The sequence below is a fragment of the Phoenix dactylifera genome, chromosome 2 (assembly GCF_051530095.1).
Source record: "Phoenix dactylifera cultivar Ajwa chromosome 2, Ajwa_hap1_PhDact_Kaust_v1.1, whole genome shotgun sequence".
NCBI classification, from domain to species: domain Eukaryota; kingdom Viridiplantae; phylum Streptophyta; class Magnoliopsida; order Arecales; family Arecaceae; genus Phoenix; species Phoenix dactylifera.
Genome location: NC_143191.1, coordinates 53220537 through 53246533, shown reverse-complemented (window position 1 = coordinate 53246533; position 25997 = coordinate 53220537). Strand labels below are relative to the sequence as shown.

The 25997-nt window shown below is 39.2% G+C and overlaps 2 protein-coding genes across 7 annotated transcripts; one reads left to right on the top strand and one right to left on the bottom strand.

The window, feature by feature from the left end:
• The first annotated feature begins 4665 nt into the window (after window positions 1-4665).
• Window positions 4666-11922, top strand: LOC103719768 (putative ethylene response sensor 1). Its single transcript, XM_008809158.5, has 6 exons — window positions 4666-4926; window positions 5702-6648; window positions 9841-10209; window positions 10283-10549; window positions 10857-10984; window positions 11264-11922. Exons 2-6 carry the CDS (start codon window positions 5746-5748, stop codon window positions 11499-11501), a joined length of 1905 nt encoding a protein of 634 aa, XP_008807380.3. The 5' UTR covers window positions 4666-4926; window positions 5702-5745; the 3' UTR covers window positions 11502-11922.
• Window positions 11915-17375, bottom strand: LOC103719766 (Tetratricopeptide repeat (TPR)-like superfamily protein). Of its 6 annotated transcripts, none has more exons than XR_606033.6 (9): window positions 16988-17374; window positions 16829-16895; window positions 16686-16746; window positions 15860-15992; window positions 14571-14642; window positions 13870-13950; window positions 13445-13694; window positions 12406-12467; window positions 12229-12306 (listed from the first exon to the last, which is right to left on the bottom strand). XR_606033.6 is itself a non-coding variant. In XM_008809156.6 (8 exons), the coding sequence occupies exons 1-8, from the start codon at window positions 17252-17254 to the stop codon at window positions 12240-12242; spliced, it is 810 nt and encodes a 269-aa protein (XP_008807378.4). In that variant the 5' UTR covers window positions 17255-17371; the 3' UTR covers window positions 11915-12239. The 6 variants fall into 6 exon arrangements, 3 of the variants coding, with proteins under 3 accessions (XP_008807378.4, XP_008807379.4, XP_088573099.2); XR_003388024.4 differs by having other exon boundaries at window positions 16686-16725; window positions 16988-17371; XM_008809156.6 differs by lacking the exon at window positions 13445-13694 and having other exon boundaries at window positions 11915-12306; window positions 16988-17371.
• Between the last annotated feature and the right edge of the window lie 8622 nt (window positions 17376-25997).

Sequence of the window (25997 nt, the reverse complement as noted above, 5' to 3'; positions counted from 1 at the left end):
GATATTCTTTATACTATCGGATCCGGGTCGCCGTTGAGTAAGATCCATCTAGAGAGGATGAGCTCGTGAACCCCAAAATGAACCCGATAACGCAAATCCGACCCGCTTCTGAAATTTGTCATCCAATGTCCTGGAATAAATATAATTGAGTTCCGATCCGGAGTTTGGGTTTAACTCAGAAAGATTCAGGATCTCGATTAGGGTTGGAAACAACCATGACTGGGTACTGTGTGGGATCGATTTAATTTGTAAAACACTTGAATGGTTGTGATTAGGAGATTTGACCTCTCCAATTCAATTAAAGAGGCATAATTTGGGCCAAGCTGGTTAATTCATGTTGTAGTTTTATTGAATTCTATTTGCAAGTCTCCACTTAGACTTACTCGAGTTTTCGGCTTGCTTAAGTTGGGAATCATGCTATGGAAGACCATTTGGTTTCGGGCAGTGAGGGTCTTATTCCAACACAGAAACCTGATACTTGACCTAGACCCAGATTGGAACAAGTGAGTTGGGTTGGGTATGGATCTAAAGTAATTCATGATAATTGGGTTGGGTATGGATCTAAAGTAAAATTCGCTGAAACTTGTGAGTTGGATTGGGTTTGAGATTTATAGACCCGACCCAACACGCATAATTACCTGACTTATGAATGCACATATATTTTGTTGCTTATATTTATATGATTTTTAAGCTCTTCCCATTAAGGCTACAAATGGGTCGGGTTGATTCACGATTCAATCCGTTCTAACTTATTTTAAGGACTGTGGGGTTGGGTCGGGTTTTCAAATTCAACCTGTTCTATCTTTTGGGTTGGGTTTGAGTTTGCTAATCTCGAACCACTCTGGCCCAATCCGACTCATTGCTTTTGGGTTAATTTTGGATCGTTTACCCAATGACTCAATCCGACCCAACCCAAATCCAGATTATCCATTAGTGTCCATAGGCTCGTTGCCTGCAAAGGGTGTCCGTGTCTCTGGTCTCAGATCTGCAACTCTGTGCCATGGTATTAGCTCACAAGGCAGCCAAGGATTTGTAGCCCATTCTGGCCTGTGGGTGGAACTCTTGCCTAGAGAGTTCATGGTTTGGGATGCCAATGCTTGGGTGGCCACTTGGAGCTGAGAGGCACTTGTATGCATTTGAGATGTCAAGGGAAATGATGTGGCATTAGAACTGAGATTGGAACACTGGAATGGAGGATTTGTGAGCTCGGATGAGCTGGAGAGGTGGGGTGAAGTGCTTGATGGGGGATGAGGAGAAAGGCAAGAGGGTGAGGGCAAGGACCAGGGAGATGCAGGAAGTAGTTCATAAATTATTTATGGCAAAACTATATGCATGTGAATTTGAGGCAAAATGAATTACCCATATCTAACGAGGCATACTTCGGGACCCATCTCGGATCCGAATTGAATCTGAATTTTTTGAGCTGGGATTGAGTTATTAATGGACCTGACCCAACCTCAAGAATCTTTCAGATTAGGTCTAGGTCTAATTTTAGGACCCAAACAAGGAATAAGATTGGGTCGAGGTCATGGCTTGGTCCGGCCCGACCCATTCATACCTCTAATTAGCATATGAAATTTTATTATATAACTTAGGGATGCATAAAAAGAAAAAAACAGTAATGATATGGTAGAATATGTTTGGGTGTTACGATTTGACTCTAAATAAAGTACTTTTCAAATTTTACTCAATCATATTATTATGCAGTTAATCATCAAGCGGTTGTTGTTCATGATTTAACTTTTGTAATATGGATTGGATATTTATTCGACAGTTTCTCAAATCATGGATTGTTTTAGCTTGAAGTTTAGATACTTGATGAGTACCAAACTTTATTTCCACCTAAAATTAAAACCAATATATATTTTTATTACTTCAACTCGAATCTGACCCTATTCTTTAATTACCCGAGTATGGATCAAAAGCTAGACGCAAACCCCAACGAAAGCCGAACTCGATCTAACACAATAGCACCCCTAGTGGTTATGTGATGGCTATCCACATTAACTTTATTTAATCAACAACCCTAAAAATGGCTTGACCAAATTAATTTTATTTCATCAGAGGGAGGAAAAATATATATGCAATCTGCTTTAGATGTTGTTTGAGAGACAAGTCAACTCAATCACACCCCAATTCCAATATCTCCAACACATCCTACATAATGCAACTGATGTCACGAAAACTTAATTGGAGCATGGCTACATCAATGCATCAAAATTCACGATAACAGTGTGCCATGCACATCATGGTGACATAGAACCAGGGAATTGTCATGCAAAATCAATATCATAGAATTTAATCCAATTTGTCAAGATGTAGACATAGACCCACTCTATTGCAAAAGAGACCTCCTTATACTTTAGGGTGCTGTCAAGTGTCCGCAAAAAAAAAAAAAAAAAAAAAAAAAGATAATCTCAAAGCGCCAATTTTACCCTACCAATTTAGAATTTGCTTGGATATTTCTATAGGAATATCATGAAGGAATTGAGCCCATCGAAGTCCTAGTCTAAATCCCAATTTGTAGATCTATTGATTTGTAAGGAAAAAAAAAGATCTATGGAGATTCTTTTTTTCTTTCTATCGAATTTGGACTGCAAGATGTTGGGGGTTATTCAAGTTAAAGGACTTCACAATTCACAAATTTAGTAGAAAATTCAATCCAAATTCTGCTAGATTACTTCAGCATATCCTTAAATTGTATCTCTATCGGAGAACTTCTCTTGTGCATGAAATTGAGCGGTGCCCCCGAACTAAAACAAGATCGCTCAATCACACCCTAATTGCACATATCCTGCATAGGGCAACTGGAGTTTGGTTCAATATAATGCTCTAAAATCCATGATAATAATGTCATGCACATCATGCCATCATAAAAACCAACGACCTATCATGCAAAATGAATATCCCCAAACTTTATCCTGTTTCTTCACATGTCCAAATAAACCTACTTTGTTGCACAAGAGTCCTAATCCATGGATATTAACATAAGCCTATACATTCATGATCGCATATCAACATAAGCAAACTCCAATAAATAGAAGATAAGGCAATATGGAAGAGCCACATCATCTAATTCTTTGTTTATGCTAACCCTTATCCATCATTGTAAATGAGGCTACTTTGATATTAATGCATTATTTTTAAGTCCAATGAAATTGCCACCTACATTGTTTTTGCATGGGCACAAAAACGTCATTATTTCTTCGACATCATATTTATTTGTGATTATGAACTATCTAATGAAAGCATTAGATTATTTATTTCTATCACTGTCTGAGTTTGGAATGATAGAAACGTCTATGAATCAAAAAGCAGACTTTGTATGTCCTACAGAGTTAAACTTTATCGATGTGCAGCCATCTGTCATGTGCTCGGACCACCGGGTCAAAAAAAAAAAAAAAAAATATGATGTATCTCACATCACATCATGTATGGTATATAAGCCAGTCTGGATGCATGCATCTGGGGCTGTACAATCGGTAGCCCATCAACTTTAGCTTAGGCATTAGTAAGCTAAAGGAACCCACATTTTTGACACCCATGTCGACACCCTTCACCAATGCACGAATGATGCGCGTGATGACGTCGTGGTTTCAGAAATTGGCCTCCACGTGTTTGGTGGAGGACGAGCCCACGTGAGTTTGGGAACGAGTCTGGAAGCGTCGCTTGCGGGATCTGGGCCCCCGAGAATCCCCCTTCCATACATTGCTCCGGCCGGCGGCCAGCCGATAAAGCCGAACCCCGGTCGGCGCGTCGCGTACCCTCTCGCCGCGGCCTTTTTACTCCTGCACGGAGCCACCTCGCTTTCTCTCACCATCGGTAACCTTTTCTTCTTTCTAAAAATCTTCCTCCCCACCACTTATAATATCTCACCGACTATTTTATTTTTTGAACCAATCCGTGGTCATAAATAGCAATTGAAATATTATTGACCATTATAGCAATTATACTTGATTATTTTAAATAATTATTAAAATAATTTCTATGGCAACTGCTGCTATTACCGCAACAAAAGATGGATAGTAATACTAAAAAACAACTCTACCATCTAGTTGGTATTTACTTAATAAAAAATAAATATTTAACACCATATGATTTTGGAGAGAGAAAATTGAAAATTATTTTTTTAGCCAACAGCAACTCACACGCGATGAGTGTGAGCGAGATCAATAAAATCAAAAAAAAGAAGATCATACAAGGGATAAGACGCGGACACGTGGTTCGTCTAAATAAAGTCGTTGGAGTAGTAAGCCGCAAAAGAGGCAACCTAATCAATAACATCGTTCATCTTCCTATAGATATGTGTGGCCTGATAGCTCAGAAGTCTGCGGATGTCGTGGAGCAGCGATCTTCTATTAGTAACTCATCCCCAACCCCTAACCTACTGGATCACCGTAGTCGAGTTCTCCTAGAGAGAGATGCTAATAACAAATTTCACACCTTTATTGCTTCCTTCTTCGTCAACGCTACCGTCAAAATTTATCTTTCAGAAAGCTGAGGAGAGGAGGTTCCCACGAAACAAGCATGTATCCATTTGGGAAAACTAGTTAAATGTCAGATAAAACACCATTTTTGCTTAGAGGGTCATCGTGGTCATCAAAATTTCTCTCTCCCAACTCCAAAATAACGCATAAAAATCCTCTGCTCCCCACCGTCCGTTTTACCCAAAGACACCATCCCATCAGCTCGCGTGAAACTCGTCGCACGTGCGACGAATATTTCCATTTATTTAATGCCCTATATTTTCTCCGACGCCTCCGGTTTCCAATAGTGGCGGTCCACCGGGAACTTAAGTAGACGAGAGGGGAAACAAATTAAAAAGCCTCTCTTTCTCTCTCTCTCTCCCTCACATTGGCTTGTAGTCGAGTCTCTCCAATCATAATATCTGAGAAGCCCTCGGCCTCTCTCCCTCGACGGTTTCAGGTAGCAATCTCTTTTTTACCTCTCGCTAATCAGCTCGTCGTAGCTCGTTTTCTGGTCATTTCTTTGTTTGGCTTCGAGCTTTTTTCTGTCTTTGAGCGGGTTGAGTTTGTTCTCCGGGCATGGTTGCATGTTTATGTTGGAATTAGGGGTGAAGGGAACTGGTCCTCGGGCGGTCTTGGAGTCTAGGGTTAGGGCGGTGGGCGTGTTTCTTTGATCGGGGATCCTTTTGGTGACATTTTGTGGTCTAGGGTTTTCCGTGGTTTTGCGCGTGCTGTGCTTGGAGGGGGTTGGAGTGGTAGAGTGGGCACTTGGGAATCAGGAGGGATCGGTGAATTAGCTCAGAAGTTTCATCCAGTCTTGGATGGTTGTGTTCTCCCGTGGTCTTTTGGGCCTGGGATGATGTACTGTAGTAAATGCCCCCGTGTGATAGTTCCCTGGCGTTGGTTATTTGTTGTCCATTTGATGGAGCAGATGAAACCAAGTTATGTGTTTTGCGTCCCCTTTTTCCTTTCATTTGATCTATACATACCAAGTTACTTATATATCACAGATTTTGATTTTTAGTATATTCATCTTTGTGTCTCAGTACTTTACTTAATTAAGTTGCCGCATCGGTGCTTGTGTTCCTTTGTGTGGATTCCCCCTTAGGGAAAAAATTATCTTTGTTGCATTGAAAAGATGCCATGTGAAATGTCCAACTCAAAAGTTGGATTTTTGTATAGGTGGTGTTATGTTTTGGCTAATGGTGTTCTTTTTTTCTTCCTTTGCATAAAAGGAATGTAGAGAGGAGAGTATTCTGGCTGTGGCAGTTGCTGGGAGATGGAGGGTTGTGACTGCATTGAGCCGCAATGGCCTGCAGATGAGCTTTTGGTGAAGTATCAGTATATATCGGACTTCTTTATAGCACTTGCATATTTCTCGATACCTCTTGAGCTCATTTATTTTGTGAAGAAGTCTTCATTCTTCCCCTATAGGTGGGTGTTGATACAGTTCGGTGCTTTCATTGTTCTTTGTGGAGCAACTCACTTGATTAATTTATGGACTTTCACTATGCACTCGAAAACACTTTCCATAGTAATGACGATAGCAAAGATTTCGACTGCCGTAGTGTCATGTGCAACTGCATTGATGCTTGTGCATATAATTCCTGATTTGTTGAGTGTGAAAACAAGGGAGCTTTTTCTGAAGAATAAGGCTGAGGAGCTTGATAGGGAGATGGGCCTTATAAGAACGCAGGAAGAGACAGGGAGGCATGTCCGAATGCTGACGCATGAAATCAGAAGCACACTTGACAGGCACACTATATTGAAGACTACACTTGTTGAGCTAGGGAGGACTTTGGATTTGGCAGAATGCGCACTGTGGATGCCATCTCGTAGTGGTTTAAATCTTCAGCTTTCTCACACTCTGCACCACCAAATAACTGTTGGATCTGTCGTGTCTATTAACCTACCAATTGTCAATCAAGTTTTCAGTAGTAACCGTGCAATAAGGATTCCGCATACGTGTCCACTAGCAAGGATCCGGCCACTTACAGGAAGATATGTGCCACCAGAAGTTGTTGCTGTCCGTGTACCACTGTTACATCTTTCGAATTTCCAAACAAATGATTGGCCTGAATCTGCAAAAAGCTATGCAATAATGGTTTTAATGCTCCCATCAGATAGTGCAAGAAAGTGGCATGTCCATGAACTGGAGCTTGTGGAGGTGGTTGCTGATCAGGTGACCATCAACCCCTATTTTCCACTTTTCCCAATAAACCATTGTTGGTCTTGTTTTTTGAAAAATAGTTGTTATTTTATTAATGATCTCTTTGTTATTAATTGCTGTTGGTGTAACTTTGGCAAAAGTGATCATATATATACTCTAGTCACATCTAATAAGATCAACTACTCACCATTTAAGTGCGTTTCTTCGATAATGTTGGAACTTGGACGGAGATTTTTTTTATAAGAACTTAAAGGTGAGCCTTGGAAGGGAAGTTGCACCAAAGGGTCTTGAGACGTCATTTGATTATGAAGGATAAAAAGCGATCGCATCTTGTTGTAGAGAACCATGCTTCTTAGAAGAGATATTCATCAGACACTTCTGAATGCTCCCAATATAACCATAGAAAGGATTTGTTTCCAAGTTTGGCTGGTGACAATGAGTCCATAAGCCAGTGAGATGCCTGTAGCACAATCTTGTTGGAAAAAAAACTGCAGATTTCTTATTTCCAGCACATCACATCTTCATGTTCATTGTCAACCTTGCAAGAACTCAATTACATTGTGCTGCAAGTTTGGGCAAGCTCCTTGTCATTCAACTTCCTTCTGAAAATCTGGTTGGACATGCCTACCTTTGTTCTCCGCCCAATAGTTTCTCACCGTCGCATTCAGATTGGAGATCCTAAGGAACACTTTTTTCAAGATCAATCTAGATTTAAAATTCTTTCCAAACTGTTACCTTATAATCCTAGTCCTTGATGCTACAACTAAATGTCACTGGTTTCTTACTAGATATTCTTAACTCTAGTAATTGTTCATCAACTACATTTGGGATGTGTTATGGTGTCTTGTGTTTAGACTTTAGAGGATAGACCAGTAAAAGGGTCACTTCTCCCAGGCCATCAGCACACTGATACGTTTCACCTATCCCTGTTTTTTTGGGTTTAAACCTATTGTATTTTGGGACTTTTCAAGTGCTGGTAAGATTTAAGGGCTTTTGTATTGAGTTTTGTTCCTCTCCTCTTTGTACTTTCTCCAGCATTAGTGAAGCTTTCTCAATTGTCTCTGCCCATGGACGTAGGCCGTAGGCTGAACCATGTAAATTTGTGTGTTCTTCTCTCTTTTTGTTTGCTTTGCTAATTCTGGATCTACTCTCTTTGCATAATAGGACTGGTTGAGATTGTCCAAGTTGGTCTTTGCAAAATGTTTGGTCATGCATGTTGATTTGAGAAAGGAATTGTATTTGTTTACTTTAAGAGCTTTATAACTTTTTTATTACAAATGTGTGTTTCACAGGTAGTAAGCACTATTTATATTAATTATGTGCTTTTAAAAGGGTTCAAAAAGGTTAATCTTATATTGTAGTATGAGCAAGGATGAAAGTATTGCATCTCATGCTGTGCCAAGTGGCTGAGCCATGTCAGCCGCATTCCCAATAACATGCCAAAGCTTGTGGCCAACAACATGGGTCCATCACACACCAGCACAGGCCAATACAGGCTGGCATATTTTGATCCACTGGCATTGGCACAGAACAATACTTTAATGCATGAGTGTGAAACCTTGAGTCCTTGCTTGATATTGAAACACATTATAATGATCTCATGTGTTCTTCACTTTTTATGAATACTTTTTTTCTGGTTTTGCTCTACACTGTTGAGGATAGTAGCTGAATTGACCTGAAACCCATTTGCAAGCTTTACTTTTGTCTTGTGTTCCTGGAATTAATGTTAAATCTGTATGTTGAAGATGGAAAACCTGAAATCCATTTGCAATGTTTCCTTCTATCTTGCTTTCATAGAATTTATGTTAAATCTGTGTTGAAGATGGAAAAGTCTCACTACTCTAAGATGCACAAAGCTGGTGTGATGCAAATGTTATTGATGATGTCAGTGTGTTCTGATTTGATTGTTTTGAGCGAAGGGTTTGTGCATTTTTCTCATTTTCAACAAGCAAGGTGTTTGGGGCTTGACCACATCCTGCATTAGTGTTTCAAGCTAAGGGATTCACAGTTAGATCCTTTTATTGTTGAAAGGTCTGCTGCTGTGTTTTATTGTTGATGAAGGTTAAATATGTAGCTGTCACTTGGATTCTGTATGAACTGCTACGTTACAATTCCTTTGTTTCAACGAAGTTTTCTATGCAAAGATCATGCAGAACTATATTCTGAAACAGTCCGGTATTCTGTGAACGATCCTCATGTAATGAGTTAGATTGTCATGCCTCTCAAAGGAAAACTATGAACAAGTGCTGCCAACTTTCCTGTACGAAAACTATTAGTGCGTATGTTAATAAAGAAGTTTTGAAGGAAAATTCCACTTGTGCATCATTGCAAGTTACAATATATATGGTCTAACTTGAGCAGGATATTGAGGGCTTCAAACTATTCTATAAATTTTACTCGTGCATTTTGGTGTGTTGTATAGAAGCCCTCTAAGAGTTGTTTCCCTGTAAAAGGGTTGTCTTCTGAGAAAGCAACGTGAATAATGATAATAAATAAGTTAGAAGAGACAGCTGCTATGTACGACATGCTGTTGCTTCTCCCTTCTTATTCTGACCCTGATTCATCAATACATCATGTCCTCTTATTGCTTTTTCCATCAGTAGATTTTTATCAGATATATGTTATGCAGGAAGGCTGGAATTGGTTATATTTATTTTAGTTTTAAGCAAGGAGGGTAATCTTGTAGCATGGCATATAATATTGAGCCACTGCTAGCAGTTTATTATGATCAGAACTTAACACCAAGACCCACTTAAAACAATGAAGTAGAAAACAATGCACTGTTGTATTTTCTCAACCGAGGTAGCTGAAAATTATGAATTAATTTACTTTCTATGAAGCTTCATTTTATGTGATTTTTTTTACTGAATCTATAAAGTTATTGGTTGTCTATTAATTCTTCAAGTAGATTCTTTTGCTATCAATAAGCTCTTTCCAGGCTTTCAGATATTTTGTCCACTATAAATTGAATGATTTTTTTTAAAATGTTGGTAAAAAAAAAACTCTGTAAATTAAAAAGCTATAATTGTGGCAAAGCAGCAGCCTTTATCTGGAAAGTAATCTGTTGGTGTTTATAAAATTATACATACTGTCCTTGTTCCTTCTTTGACTTCTATGCTGTTCTTTTTTCTCGATTTTCATGATTGTTTTTAAGATTTGATTCTTTTGTTAGTCACTGATTTGAGTGATTATGTTATGACTCAGGTAGCAGTCGCACTTTCTCATGCTGCAATTCTAGAAGAGTCTATGCAGGCACGTGACCTACTCATGGAGCAAAATGTTGCTCTAGATTTAGCTCGTCGGGAGGCAGAAATGGCAATTCGTGCTCGCAATGATTTTCTAGCTGTCATGAACCATGAAATGCGGACTCCTATGCATGCAATCATTGCTCTGTCCTCCCTGCTTCTGGAAACCGAGCTAACACCAGAGCAGCGCTTGATGGTGGAAACTGTATTAAAAAGTAGTAACCTTCTAGCAACACTCATAAATGATGTTTTAGATCTTTCTAAGCTTGAGGATGGGAGCCTTGAGTTGGAGATTGCAGCTTTCAATCTTCATTCTGTTTTCACAGAGGTATTTTTTTTGGTTGATATATTCGTCTGTAGTTTTTCTGTTTACCTGACCAAATTGTTGCTTTGCATTGTAGGCCATTAATTTGATAAAGCCGATAGCAGCTGTAAAGAAGCTCGCAGTATTGGTTACACTGGCACCTGACCTGCCTTTGTGTGCCATTGGTGATGAAAAGCGGCTTGTGCAAGCTATTTTAAATATTGCTGGTAATGCTGTCAAGTTCACAAAGGAGGGCCATATATCGATAATGGCTTGTGTTGCAAAACCAGATTCTCTAAGAGACCCTCGAGCTCCTGAATTTTATCCAGTTGCTGGTGATGGGCACTTCTACTTGCGCGTGCAGGTCTGTTAGCATCCAGAACTTGGCCAACTGTGATTATCTTGGTGCTTTTACAGGACAGGATATCTTGATAAGAAATGGATACATATCTAGTTATGAGACGAGCAGATTCCTCTACAAAGCTGCTTCTAACTTATAAATGATGTGACGACCAATTCTTAATGCCATGAACTGACCAACGTCAAATCCAAGCAGTATTTTGTTTGTGCCATAAACACCATCTTTAAGTGCATATTATTGTGTCAAAACCACCTCTAGATGACAAATCTTAGATTCATTTAGTTCAAATGCTTATTCTTAAATGCTGCAGGTAAAGGATACTGGTTGTGGGATCAATCCCCAAGACTTACCGCACATCTTTACCAAGTTCGCACGCTCTCAAAGTGGAGCAAACAAAGGTTATAGTGGAAGTGGACTCGGGCTTGCCATTTGTAGGAGGTATAGTCAAAAATATGTTGCAGCCATATTTTGTAGCTATTTTAATTTGACATGTTATGTTTTTTTTTCCTTTTTAGGAAAAATTCGATGCATGTTATGTTGCTCTTTTTGCATTCTCAAGAATCATCTTGAATAAATTTTCAGAGCACTTCTTTAAAAAATCTAGCTATCATCAATAATATGTATGAGCGTGGATTTTCCATGTCTGCATGAAAATACATGTATGTCTTGTCATGAGGGTGTGTTTCTAATTACTGTTCCATTACATTTCCAATTTAGGTTTATAAGTCTCATGGAAGGACACATCTGGCTTGAGAGTGAAGGTGTGGGTAAAGGTTGCACTGCAACATTTATTGTCAAACTTGGTGTATGTGAACAATCAAACAGTCATCTTCAACAAATTGTGCCAGTGACTGGGTCAGATGATGGAGATGCCGATCGTTCTGGTCCAAGAGCACCCTTTAGAGATGGGAATGTTCTGCTTCCCTCCAGGCTCCGGTACCAGAGAAGTGTATAGATGTTATCGAAGAAATAGTCCTGCATGATGGAGCATCACAACTTGAAAAGCAATGATTCGTGGAACCAGTTTTGTGACAGTTCAAGGCAAGGGACTGTTCATCCAGCAACACAAGTTAAGAGGATCCTGATGGTTTAGTGATGATCATGAGCTGAGGTGATTAGATCTGCAGCCAGGCTAGGCTGAATTGAGCAGCAAGTTGCCTGATGGGATTTATGTTTCGCAAGTTGTATGTTGGGAGCTTCACTTGCTTCCCATCAAAAGCATTCTGATTTGCTAATTGTAATAAATCTACTGGAGAAATAGTATTGGTTTTCTTGAACTTGTCAACCAGATTGGCATTGCTTAGGATGCATGCTTGTCTTGTATTTGGAGAAAGAACTATGAATCTTATATAATCTGAGTATAAATAATTTATGAAGAGCTCTACTATATAATTGCCCAAAAAAAAGATTATGAACATACACATATATAAGAAGATCAAACCCAAGATTGTTATTTATCACCTTTTGCATGCATGGGCGCTTGTGCTTGTGGCCCTAACAAATCACCCAATAATACTTATGGCGGTTAATTAATAATGTTCCCCCATTTGAACAAATGTTCAGGATATGGTGCGTCCTGTGAACATCTCTTAGTTTCTGGTCAGGTCCTGCAGGGATTCCCACCTGAAGCAACGATTGTGCAAGCCTGAAGGCATTAACATGATGATGCCAACTAAATTCATTGAGCAGTAAGTTAGCTGAAGCTCCAATTACGGCAAAGGCAGTGAACCTTTGCAAGGGAAGCCATATAATCATCAGACCTGTAACCAAGAATGATAGCATAATCAAATGAATAAGTTACTGCACAGCCCCACCATATCTCAATTAGTCTCACAAGAACTTCAGGGGGAGGGGGGAACCTGGATCCATATGGAGACTGACATGCTGCAAGAATATTGAGTTTCGCTGCATCCATATCATTCTACACAAGTGATTGTACAAATTTGTTAACACAATATGCTGCCTGACATGTTATATATAGAACAATGATCCACCTATACATAAGCTGCTCAAATGATGAATACTACTACATTATGGAACTCATTACGACATGTTAATCATTATGAAGCAAATTGACAAAGACTTGCTTAATTTCCTTGATGTATTCACTTCCATCCAATACTCAAGTTCACATTAGGAATTCCTCAAGCTGAGTATGTTTCTAGAAATATCTACATATAGAATGAAAAAATCTGGGGAGAACGCAAGGTGGTTCTTAACTAGCCCACTCATGCGACTCCCTGCTCTCTGCTACTCTACCCTTATCCAACCACTGGACTTTCATTCGAAGGCTCCCCAGAGAATACAAGGATAATTTTCCTCCAAAAAAAGGCTATGGAGAGAAAACTGAAGCTGCACCTTACCCCTCTTCCTCAAGGCCAAAAATCAGAAAATAAATTTATAAAAATCAAATTTTTGAAATGTTTTTATCTTAGTTTTTCTCTTGCATGAGCACCCCCCCATTTCAGTGAACGCAGGCCACCTAGTACCAGCTGTAACAGAGAAAGAAGTGCACTAACCTTATTTTCTTTTCCTTTCTTTTTTCCCTTGAGAAAAGAAGTGCACCAACCAAAATGGAAGGTCATTTAATAATTTGCAAAATGGTAAAAAGGATTCCTGAACAAGACAGGATAACATCTACCTATCTCAAGGTTTGATGGGATCCATCTTACTCCTCCCAATTAGATCAGCAATGTGCATCGGAAATGCTAAATGCTGGTTCCATCCAATGGCTTCAAGTCATCTAGAGACGAACCCAGACTAAGATCTAATTATAATTGTATACGCATGCCTGTAATAGTGAACACGAACTATTCCAAATTTATTGAATATCAAATCCTTGGCATCATAGCCATGACAGGACCCCTAAACTAGGTCTCTTCACAGGATCATGATTACCTTCCTGTGCAAGGTCTGATGGCTATGTCTTCCTTTGAGTTATTTCTCATCAAGGACCCCACCTAAGAGAAAAAGGTCATATGGAAGACACATGGCCGATGCTCTTCGAACCCTTGCCACCTTGAAAAGATGGGAAGGAGAAAAAAAGAAGAAGCAAACATGGTGGATTATATTGAGCTAATTTCTTTGGGATGCAAGCCAAGCAAGCAGGAAACCCACTGAATGACTCTCCTTGAAGTATCTTTGTATCCTGCAGAAAAATTAGATTATAAAACATGAAGTAATTAATAATTTGAAAAATCTGCCTAATAACAATGCATGCTTTCACCCCTAGACAAGGTGAAGTATTTGCTGACAGAAATCACTTTGTTTCTATAGCAATAGTACGTTCATGTACTGCAAAAGAAATCTAATTAAGCACCGACCTGAGATTCATTAAAAAGGCCAGCATATAAAGAAGCATAGAAGCATTCATTCTCTTGTCCGTTCGAGAAGGTTGTAACAAGCTGAAAAAAAACCAACAAGATAATTTGATGAGTTAGCGGAAGCATATACAAATATGAAAACCTAACTTATTTTGTCACAAATTAATTTCAGTGTCTAGAAATCATTTGCTTATGTCAAAAATCAACAATAGCATGTATGCAATGCAGTGGACTCTGATCATTCCCACCAAGCTGAGATCTTCACAACATATGGATATTATTCGAAACTTCACTAATAGGAACTACAATCCAATTTTGTTGGGTTCATGATTAACAAAAACAAGCATTTCTTTTGGGTACAGCATGACTTAAAAATATATCAAAGACAGACATTCCTCATGCATTTGACATGTATGAATGTTAAAGATAAATTCGCAACATTTGGCAGTCAACAACATTTTCACTATGTGGACTACGAACCTCTTTTTTCTTTTTTGCTTTTTTTCGAGATCATAAAGCAATGAAACCAAGCACCGGTTTTGGTTAGGTGTGACTCAAAGGAAAATAAAGCAATGGTAAAGATTTGCCTGACAAGTTGGACATGTAGGAACACTAAAGATAATAACAAAACATCGAAATAATTGTAGCTTTGAACTAGTCTAAGAAATGGATAACAAAAAGCTGAGTGATTCTATACAGACCTTCTTGGGGTCCCCACCATCTTTAAAGAGGTTATAGGCTTGACGCATTACAGGCCGTGGATCTTGACCAACCTGCAAATTAATTAAATATATGCTGCTTTCAACACATAAAGGAGTTTATATATCCGAACTGCAATTGCCACTTTACCAATCCCAAGTAGATGATATGAAGCTTGTTATTTTGTAAACAATACTCCCTCCGGAGTCAATATAGTTATAGATAAATGCAGGTCTATTACCTCACATATTGGTAGCTTCCATTCCTCCTTACTTTGGTCTTCTTTTGTTTATAGTTTTCTTTCATGTGCATGTGTGTGCATGCATGTTTCTGCATTTCTGTGTGTTATACGAGAGGGTCCCTGGGGATCTCTTCAGATTGCCACTTACTACAGATATTTGGATGCAATGCTAATATTCATGTGGACCATGCAGCTCGATGAAATTATAAAAATGGCAATTAAGATAGATTGGTAGTTGCAAGGTCATATTAGAAGGTGCACTAAGAACTAACTGAACGAGTTCGTTCCATCTTTATGAATCTGGGTTTAATACAGTAACCAAAAAATTGTACCTCCTGCAGGTTTCAAAGGACACAGGATTCAAAATTTTCTGGATATGTACACAAGTTCCATGAGAGTAAAATGGGCAGTAAATAGATGCAACACTGTCTCCGCAGTCAGTTTAGATATCAAATTTTAAAATCTGATAATCAAATATAAAAATAGCAATCCTTCAGAGGAGGTCTGATTCTCCGAACTAGACTTGTGACATAGGTCACTTTACTTAACATTGTTTCCTCCTTCCTTTCTAATTCTTTCAATGTCTCTCAATACAGATTCCAATTATGCTTATTGTAGATTGTTAAATGGTTTCAGGAATTTAGATTTCTCTAGTTAAATTGCCAATAGCTGTTAGCTCAGCTGGTTGGCACCCATCTCTCCATAGGAGAGGTCTTAGTTTCCAACCTAAGTGGTGGTAAATAATCATCATATTGCTAACGAAAAAATCTATATTTAAATCTCTGAAGTACTGGTATAATATTCAAATCCACTGAAATCAGCCAGAGTACTATCCGTAGCACAGGTTATTCAGCTTGTCGACAATGTCATGGTCTGTAAAGCACAAGCAATTGACAAAATTACAGAGCTATATGAAAACAACATCTGAAGGAAATCAATGGAACCAAAACTGACCAATCTTCTTCTTCGATGCAAGTTCAGAGATGAGAATTTGATAAAATCCAATATATATATATATATTGGATTAAAAAGGGAAAAGACTAGACTTGCCTCCAAGAATCGCTTCCTAGCTTCCTCCACTCCATATAATTGAGCTTCACAAAGAAAGCACCATATAGATTCCTCTGTATCATTTGGGTTTGCAGCAACATCCAATCTGAACTGCTCCGCACCTTCTTCGAATCTATGCCAACATCCACATCAAGTTTAATGGTGCATTTTGATGAACAAATTAATAGTGATACTTTATAATTTTACATATTCTTTGAAATTACACGTCGCAATTTTAGAGTAGTGGATGTTTCTTTGTAAAGTAAAACCTCAAGTCATGAAACTGAAGTTTTATAATCCGAGTGTTATTTTCCGAATTTGCATTTTTCTTTTGTTATCTTCTTAGCTTCTCAGAATTTGAATCTTCGGTTTTGACAACCAAACACCACTTAAAAATTGAAATTGAAATTTTCTAATCTGAGGACAATTTTCCAAATTCATTTTTTCTTCCTTATCATCTTTCTTTCTTTTCCCAGTTTTGAACCTCATATTTAGCAACCAAACACCTCTTAAAAAATTCTCAACCTATAAAATGCTATCATTTTAAATGTAAAAAAGGGCGAAATCAATATTTTGAAATTACAAACCTCCAAGGAAAGCTGCAAACTTTCAATAAATCTAACCCAAACAATCAATTTACTGTGAAATCTATATTGCAGCAAGTTCTAATATTTCTTAGCAAAAAATTCATAAAGAAACCATTTTTTTTCAAATGCATACGCAACCATTCACAGCAAGTTCTAACCTTTCTTATCACTAATTGCAAGTCAAGCAACTCGGCACATGTCTATAGGTAAAAGAATCAAACTGCGCGAAGAGACAGTACCTATTCAGATAATAGAGAGACAACCCTCTCTGCCAAAGATCTGAAACAGGTCCAATCAGAGCTAATTTACATCATTTTGGCATTGAAAGTAAACAAAAAAAAGAGGAAAAGTTCACATGCACCACAAAATTAAACAAACCTACATGCCTTCTGGCGAGGATCTAACTCAATGGCTCGATCGAACTCCGCCAGCGACCCAGCAACATCTCCCTACCCATCATCAAATTCCTTCAAATTACTCATAAACTCGGAGAGCGAGAGCGAGTGTCCACCGGAGAGGGGAGGGAAGAGAAACATGGTACCTGCCGGAAGAGCAGCATGCCCCGGCGGACGGCGAGGGAGGCGTCGCGCGCGCGGTTGCCGCCGGTCAAGGCGTCCCAGATGGCCGACGCCGACGGCAAGAAGAGCCGCCGGGGAAGAGAAAGGGCCAGGCGCGACGGCCTGGGTTTAGGGTGCGCTATCGGAGAAGAGAGAGCGCCGAGGGACAGGGGGTTGACGGTGGCGGAAGTTCGGAATCCATAGGGGGAGGAGGAGGTGGAGGCGGTGAGCGAAGAGCAGGTAGAAGCCATTGAAATAGGAGAGATTTTTCAGTTGCGCAAGGGATATGCTTATAGTGCCTCTCAAGAGGCCATGCAGCAGCTTCGGATACTTTCCATCATTAGTCTGAATTAAATATAACTCCATATAGCTCTTCACTTTCCTGTCCAACATGGCATTGGTAAGTTTTTTTTTTTTTTAATAGAATAAATTAGGAAGGACCGGTCTTTATTTTTTTTTAATGAATACTAATTTTATTATTAAAAGTACTTTCTGACCTTCCAAAAATACTTTTTAGATAGTACACTGGTATTTGATAAAAAAATTAAAAAATTATTTTAGTTTTGCCAGAAAGTTAAAAACGTCTTCTTCGGAAAGTACGTCGGAAAACTATTTTAAATTTATAATTTTTTTCTTTTAAGCCAAAATATTTATGATAAAATTATATAATTACAATAAGTGTCTCTTTATATCGTAATACACAAAGAAAAAAATTGAAGGAGCCCCAATAATTATTAGTTCCTAAAAATTTTATATTAATAAAATATTAATATATAATGATAATATTTATAATATTTTATATCAAAATATTATATTATATTATAAATATTATATGATATTATATTATATTATCTCATAATATATTGATATGTTATATTATATAATATCAAATTATGTTATATTATTATGCTATAGCATACAATATTATATTAATTATATATTAAAATAATATTATATTACATTACAATAATATTATACTATATCATATATTTATGTGTTAACACATATTATATTCTATTATGCTCTGTTGTATAATACTATGCAATATTCTTTATGGTCATTTTGTCATACTAAAAATACTTTCTCAGTTTGTCTGCCAAACACATGTTAAAGTTTTACAACACTTTAAAAATTTGGTTACGAAACAACAAATAACTTTTAAAAAAAAGCTCTACTTCAAAAAATTCTATTTCTGAAAGCTCTACTGTCAAAAACTCTGCCAAACGAAGCCTAACTCTCACTAGATTTGAATCCTTGCTTCTTTATCCAAGTAACAAAGGATGATACTAATGGAGAAAACTTTCGATAGTCATTAGTGTGCCATGCTGCATCATAAAAAAAACTGCGACAAACTCATGATCTCTTTATGCAGATATTTGAGATCACAGTGTGAACCAATGCAAAATCGATGATAGAAACAAAACACATATACCAGAATTTTCAAACATTGTAAAAATTGAACCCGAAATCAATGAATTAAATTTATAATACAGTACTTGCTGAGACATAGTGTTTGAAAGCATCCAAGCCTATTGCATTTTGATTCACATGCACTTTAAGATACCTAAAATCATGATTATATTCTTATACTTTTTAGTAAACTAGCACCATAGATAGTATTGTGTGTGTGTGTGTGTGTTGTCATAAGGTTACTAATAGCTAGCTTGCTAGCAAAGTTTGGTATTAATTTGGATTGCACTTTAGGTCAGGCCTAGTTAAAATTTGGATTTGCTCTGTCCAAGCCCATCTTGTTTGCAGCATGTACAGGTAGAAACTCTCCATAACCAAAATGAAGGGTTTGATGGCACCACTGAAACTAAATAAGCCAAATCTAGAATCAATAGAATGAAGCTTGTTGGGGGAAAAATGAGTCGCTCCAGAACATGACCGCGTGGCCAATACATGCCTCAAGGCGCCCGGCCCGGCGTCCGACCCGAAGGCGCCCGGCCCGGCATCCGACCCGAAGGCACCCGACCTGTCTACTGCGGTCACATCCACCTACAGTACGACCAGAAACTATGCCCTATCACCGCCATCAACAATTAATGCGCATGACTCCTGCAGATCTTCGGTTTACTCAACAATTAATGCGCATGATCTCTGCAGGCCTCCGGCTTACTCAACAATTAATGCGCATGCTCCTGCTATCTACGGATCTCAAGCCTTCCACGGCAAATCTGCTTGGCAGCGTCTGGTCAGCCATGACGACTCCTTAGCTCCGGTCTGATCTCGTACGGCAAGGCATTAATTCACACGATCGCACATTAATTCATACGACATGCTCAATCATACGGTAATTTCGCCCTATCATATCACAGGTAATCCAGTACCTCACTATTAAAGGAGAATGCTCCTATCTTAGTAGGGGGGACATACATTTCTCTCATACACTTGCCCCCTCTGACTTAGGCATCGGAGGGCCGGCGCCGGAAACTCCGGCCACCGGCTTTTTGCAGGCCCCCCATGGAGGACGCTGCCCGCCGACAGACTGCCACCAGCCATTCCCGCACCGGAGCTCCCCCTTCTCAGCTGACGGCCGCCCCCGGGTCCAAATTCCAGCAACAGTTGGCGCTAGAGGAAGGGCTTGAGTCGTGGCCATGAAGTTGAGAAGTAAAGGAGCCTCCAACGCCTCCCAGCGTCCCCTGCCAAGTCCTGGACACTCTGTCCAAAATTTACCGCAGAAGCCGAATCGGTTCCGGGATGGCTTGCACCAAAGCAAATCACCGTGGCGATCCCCCAGAGCGGAGAACTCGACAAGAAGGTCGAGGAGCTTGAGCGCCGGATTGAGGCGTTCATAGCAAGAAGGCGAGGTGCGAGGGTGACTTCGAGTTCATCACTAAGTCCCCCTTCTCCCGCCAAATCGAGGATGAGCCGGTCCCATTGAGGTTCAAAATACCTCAGGTGGAGCCCTATAATGGCACGACTAACCTCCTCGACCATCGGGAGAGTTACCGAGCCCTCTGTTAGGGTTTCCCAGTGCCCTAGGGCGCAGCGGAAGATACGGGATTATAAAATTTTCTTATAAAACCCATTATATGAAACCCTAATAAGCCAAGATCGCCTTAATAGTATAACCAAATAATGTAGAAAATATAATCTTGGTATAGAAGAATACCTATCACGCTATATCCAATATATCTGAAGATGTCCTAAGGTGCCCAAATGTTCACCCTCCGATGTTGATCCACACAGGAATGGGTTCAAGACTCTAGCTCCACCAAAACTTGATTCTAATTATTCAATCCTTCCAAAGGATTTAATTGGCTGATTTTCCTTCACTTCCTTCTTCCTTTCTACCTCTAAAAACATTCACTAGCCTTTTTGTCCTAAAGAAGACCCTCTTGTCTTGGGTTAGGACAAAAGAGAGAGGCTTGTAAGAAAGAAGGGATAAGGGAGAGAGAAGGAGAGGCCTTTTTTTGGATGATCTTTAGAACCCCAAGGCACCTCCTATTTATAAGAGATGGAGGGATGCATCATAAAGGGATGCATCCCATCCACACACCTCATCATGATGAGGCATGTACCAAGAGATGCATCCCATCATGATGGGGTGCTAAGGAGAAGGGTGTATCAACTTCTTTCTCACATCTCCCTCTTAAATCCTGATGATCCAAGGGCCCAAATGCAGTGAACCAAAGCCAATGGTCCAGATCTAGGTGCCATCTAATGGTCCAGATCAAGACATCATCATCCAGGGTGCCATCCAATGGTCCAGAAGTAAGATGCCATCACCGATGGTCCAGATTCAGGCGCTGAGCAACGGTCCAGATCTTTCATCCAGAGAGCCATCCAGTGGTCCAGATTCAGGCGCTAACCAGTGGACCAGATCCTTCATCCAGGAAGCCATCCAATGGTCCAGATGAAGGCGCCAACCAGTGGACCAGATCCTTCATCCAGGAAGCGATCCAATGGTCCAGAAGTGAAGGCCCTATCAAACCCAATCCAATTGGGTTTAACCAACTTAAAGAAAACATTAAACCTAATCAAATCAGGTCTAATTAAAGCCAAATGGGTTTCAACTCTTGGCTAACCCATATTAGGTCATGATCTAATCATATTAGATCAACCAAATCTAAGAATCATATTCGAATTTAATTTGAATCAGGAGCTAGGGTTTGCAACACGTGCTAGCATGTTCATCTTGCAAACATGATCTAATCCAATTAGACCCTTGATCAATTCCCTTGTGTGTGACCCATTGGGTTCCTTATCTTAGCCAGCAGTAGGTGCAGGTGCAAGTTGACCTAACCTGATTAGAATACCTCTAATCCAATTTAGGTTCAATTTAGTGCTAAACCTGACTTAGCAATCAGAACCTTTCTGATGCTTTGATCTAATCAAACTCTTTGATCCGATCAACCCACAAGACATGATTGACGTCTAGCAACGTATCATGTCTACCCGGAAGATGAGGAATGTATTGGACAAATCCAAACATACCCTTCAGTGGAAAGTTACTGTGCAATTCAATCCCTCAGTCATACTACATCCTGAATAAGTGCTCGAGTATGGATCAATATCAAACTCAATCACTTATTCATATCTCTCTCAATCTTTTATATGATAATTCAAACAATGAAACATTAGAAACTCTTTCTAATATTCATTTTGCTTTGATCAAAGGCTTCGTGAATCATCATAAGATTAGAGTAAGTAGGATGTTACCTTCTCTTACTAGAAGTGACTGATTCCTTGTTGACCTACTCACAACCTTCGTACAAAATCCACCATATCCAGAATACCCCGTACACAACGCAATGTCGTGAATGAGGGTAAACCAAAATATAGCTTCAAGTGCACAAGGTACCATGGTGATCTCAGGTCTAAGGATCACTTGCACAACTCCCACTATGAGAACCATCTTTTGATAATTAAGTAAGAATCCATAAGATGTTCTCATGGCTGGTCATTTCAGTGAACTCATTCCTCTAATGAGCACCCACATCTTTGTATTAGTGTCTCACACAAGTGATTGTGAGATCAATCACCCTCTACATTGAGCATACATAAGATGTGCCAGTCTTTCCGGTAATATTGATCCCCGACTCAATATACCAATTTGACTGGGAATATTCTAAATTAGGATTTTAGGATTTTAGGTCTCACTGGTATAATCTCATCATAACCCTAAAATCAATGTCCTAATTTATGGGGTTCATCATCCAATAATAAAATAGATAAGCAGCAAATGATGAAACACAATGCCTTTATTGATATATATCGAGTGTCAAAATACATGATTTGGAGGATTACAAAGAGAAACCCATCAAATGATTGGCTTATAGGGCATCTACTCTTTCAATCTCCCACTTGCACTAAAGCCAATCGCCCTTATATTTTAACCCCATACAATCGAGGTGACGATTGAATTGCTGCTGTGGTAGAGCTTTAGTAAATGGGTCTGCTATATTGTTCTTTGTGTCTACTCGTTCAATCTTGACGTCTTGTCTTTCGATTATCTCTCGAACAAGGTGGAAGCGTCTCAAAATGTGCTTGGATCTATGATGAGACCTTGGTTCCTTAGCCTGTGCAACTGCTCCAGTGTTATCGCAATAAACTGGGACTGGTCCGACAATCTCAGGAACTACACCCAGCTCTGTGATGAACTTCTTCATCCAGACTGCTTTCTTAGCAGCTTCACTAACAGCTATGTATTCTGCCTCAGTAGTTGAGTCAGCTACAGTTTGCTGTTTGGAACTTTTCCAACTCACAGCTCCACCATTCAAAGTGAAGATATATCCAGAGATTGACTTGCTATCATCTGGATCAGATTGAAAGCTAGAATCTGAATAGCCTTCTAGTTTCAATTCTGATCCTCCATAAATCAGAAAAACATCTCTAGTCCTTCTCAAGTATTTGAGAATGCTTTTCACAATTTTCCAATGATCCTCCCCGGGATCTGCCTGAAATCTACTTACCATACCTAAGGCATAAGCTACATCAGGCCTTGTACATAGCATACATGATCGACCCTACTGCTGAAGCATAGGGAATAGAACTCATTCTATTCCTTTCTTCAGATGTCTTAGGAGACATCTTCCTAGAGAGTTGTATGCCATGTCCTATGGGTAAGAAACCTTTCTTACTTCCATCCATGCTGAACCTCTTCAACACATTATCTATGTACCTAGACTGGGACAAACCTAGCATCCTTTTAGATCTATCTCTATAGATCCTTATACCAAGTATATAGGATGCTTCACCCAAGTCTTTCATGGAAAATTTCTTTGATAACCAAGTCTTGACCGATTGCATCATTGGAACATCATTTCCAATGACCAATATATCGTCCACATATAATATCAAGAAGACAATAGCACTCCCACTAGTCTTCTTGTACACACAAGGTTCATCTATATTTTTAATGAAGCCAAACTCTTTGACTATCATGTCAAAATGGATGTTCCAACTCCTAGATGCCTGCTTTAATCCATAAATGGATTTCTTAAGCCTACATACTTGATTTGCTCTCCCTCTTGAGACAAATCCCTCTGGCTGTGTCATATAAACCTCTTCCTCAAGGTGACCATTAAGAAAAGCGGTTTTGACATCCATCTGCCAGATCTCATAATCATAGTATGCAGCTATAGCAAGCATAATCCGAATAGATTTGAGCATAGCTACTGGCGAAAAAGTTTCATCATAATCAATACCTTGTTTTTGCCTGAAACCTTTTGCCACTAGCCTGGCCTTGTAGGTTTCTACTTGGCCATCAGCTCCTATCTTCTTCTTGTATACCCATTTGCACCCTATTGGAATCACTCCCTCAGGTGCATCAACCAAAGTCCACACTTGGTTTGTATACATAGAATCTATCTCGGATTTCATGGCGTCCAACCATCTGTCAGAGTCCCTACTCTTGATAGCTTCCGAATAGGTTAGAGGGTCATCGTTATCAACGATGTGGGCTTCATCATTCTCAATGATAAATCCATACCTCTCAGGTGCATTTCGCACTCTTTCTGACCTTCGAAAAGGAGTAGTGTGTAGTGGCTGTACCTCTTCCATGGGTACATCTGGTTGAGGATTATTATGTGTCTCACCTTGTAGGTCTTGAACTTCATCAAGTTCAATTCTTCTATCCTTGCCCTTTTCTAAAAAAAACTCTTTTTCCAAGAAAGTGGCATGCCTAGCAACAAATACCTTTTGTTCGGTAGGATTATAGAAGATATATCCTAAACTGTCTTTAGGATAACCTACAAATATACATTTGTCCGATCTAGCACTTAGCTTATGTCCAAAATTTCTTTTGACATAAGCATGACAACCCCATATCTTAAGATACTTAAGATTAGGTTTCTTTCCTTTCCATATCTCATATGGAGTGCTAGATACAGACTTAGATGGTACTCTATTTAATACTAATGCAGCAGTTTCTAGGGTATATTCCCAGAAGGAAATTGGAAGATTTGTGAAGCACATCATGGACCGTACCATATCTAATAAGGTACGATTCCTCCTTTCAGCTACACCATTTAATTGTGGCGTATATGGAGGTGTCCATTCAGAGAGTATACCCTTTAATTTAAGATAGTCTAAAAATTCACTAGAAAGGTATTCTCCTCCTCGATCAGATCGAAGGATTTTAATACACTTTCCAGTTTGTTTTTCGACCATACTTTGATACTCTTTAAATTTATCAAAGGCTTCGGATTTATGTTTCATTAGATACACAAAACCGAACCTTGATAAGTCATCAGTAAATGTGATGAAGTAAGAGTATCCATCTCTAGCTTGAGTTGACATAGGACCGCACACATCAGTGTGTACGAGTTCTAACAACTCACTTGCCCTTTCTCCATGTCCCGAGAATGGAGACTTGGTCATTTTACCCATAAGACAAGATTCACAAGTTCCTAATGATTCAAAATCATAAGGGTCAAAGAATTTATCTTTATACAACTTATGTAACCTTGTCTCACTAATATGACCTAATCGGTAATGCCAGAGGAGGGTATTATTAATATTTTCTCTTTTTCTTTTATTATCTTTGCCAATATGAAACATAACATTATTAAGACATAATACTAAAAGACCATTTTCCATAGTGCCATGACAATAATACTCATTAGATAAAGAAATAGAGCAACCATTGCTCTTTCCATTTATTTCGAATCCTTTCTTAAGCAACAAAGGAATTGAAATTACATTTCTAATGATTTTTGGCATAAAATAACAGTCTTCTAGCTTCAAGAACTTTCCGGAGGGTAGCTCCAGTATGTAGGTGCCAACAGCTTCAGCCTGGATGGATTCTCCTCCAGCGCCATATAGCTCGAAGTCACCTTTCTTCAGTCTTCTAATTTTCTGCAGTCCATGCAAAGATTTGCATATGTGAGAACCACAACCGGTATCCAATACCCATGAATTAGAATCAGAAGAACTTAATGTCATATTGGCATGTAATAAAAACATACCTTTTGATGCAACACTTGCATCAGGCTTCACACTTGCAAGAAAGCTCTTGCAGTTCCTTTTCCAATGCCCCGTCTTGCCACAGTGGAAACAGGTACCGGGTCCAGAGATTTTCTTTCCCTTCTTCTTTTTGATGCGACTCTTAGGGTTTAGTTTTTTCTTTGAACCCTTGTTGCCCGACTTCTTCTTTGAGCTCTCACCAACAAGAAGGATCGGACCCTTGTCCTTCTTGATGTGAGACTCTGCTGTTTTCAGCATATTTAGAAGCTCAGGCAGGGAGGAATTCAGTTTGTTCATGTGATAATTCACGACAAACTGCGAGAATGAGTCGGGTAGTGATTGCAGGATCAAATCCTGACTGAGCTCACTGTCCATAGCAAAACCAAGTTGATTTAATCGAGTGATTAAGTCTATAACCTTTAAACAGTGGTCTTGCACAGACGATCCCTCGATCATTCTAGCACGGAACAACTGTTTAGATATCTCATATCTAGCAGTTCTGCTCTGCTCACCATATAGCTCCTTTAAGTTAAGGAGTATGGAGTGAGTATCCATGCTATCATGCTGCCTCTGCAATTCATT

Coding starts and splice junctions, on each gene's coding strand:
- LOC103719768 (XM_008809158.5), top strand. CDS start 5,746: ATGGAGGGTTGTGACTGCATTGAGCCGCAATGGCCTGCAGATGAGCTT. Junction 6,649..9,840: donor TGGAGGTGGTTGCTGATCAG/GTGACCATCAAC, acceptor GTTATGACTCAG/GTAGCAGTCGCACTTTCTCA. Junction 10,985..11,263: donor GGGCTTGCCATTTGTAGGAG/GTATAGTCAAAA, acceptor TTTCCAATTTAG/GTTTATAAGTCTCATGGAAG.
- LOC103719766 (XM_088716973.2), bottom strand. CDS start 17,254: ATGGCTTCTACCTGCTCTTCGCTCACCGCCTCCACCTCCTCCTCCCCC. Junction 13,951..14,570: donor ATGGTGGGGACCCCAAGAAG/GTCTGTATAGAA, acceptor GTTTTTTTTCAG/CTTGTTACAACCTTCTCGAA. Junction 13,695..13,869: donor GCCTTTTTAATGAATCTCAG/GTCGGTGCTTAA, acceptor ATTTTTCTGCAG/GATACAAAGATACTTCAAGG.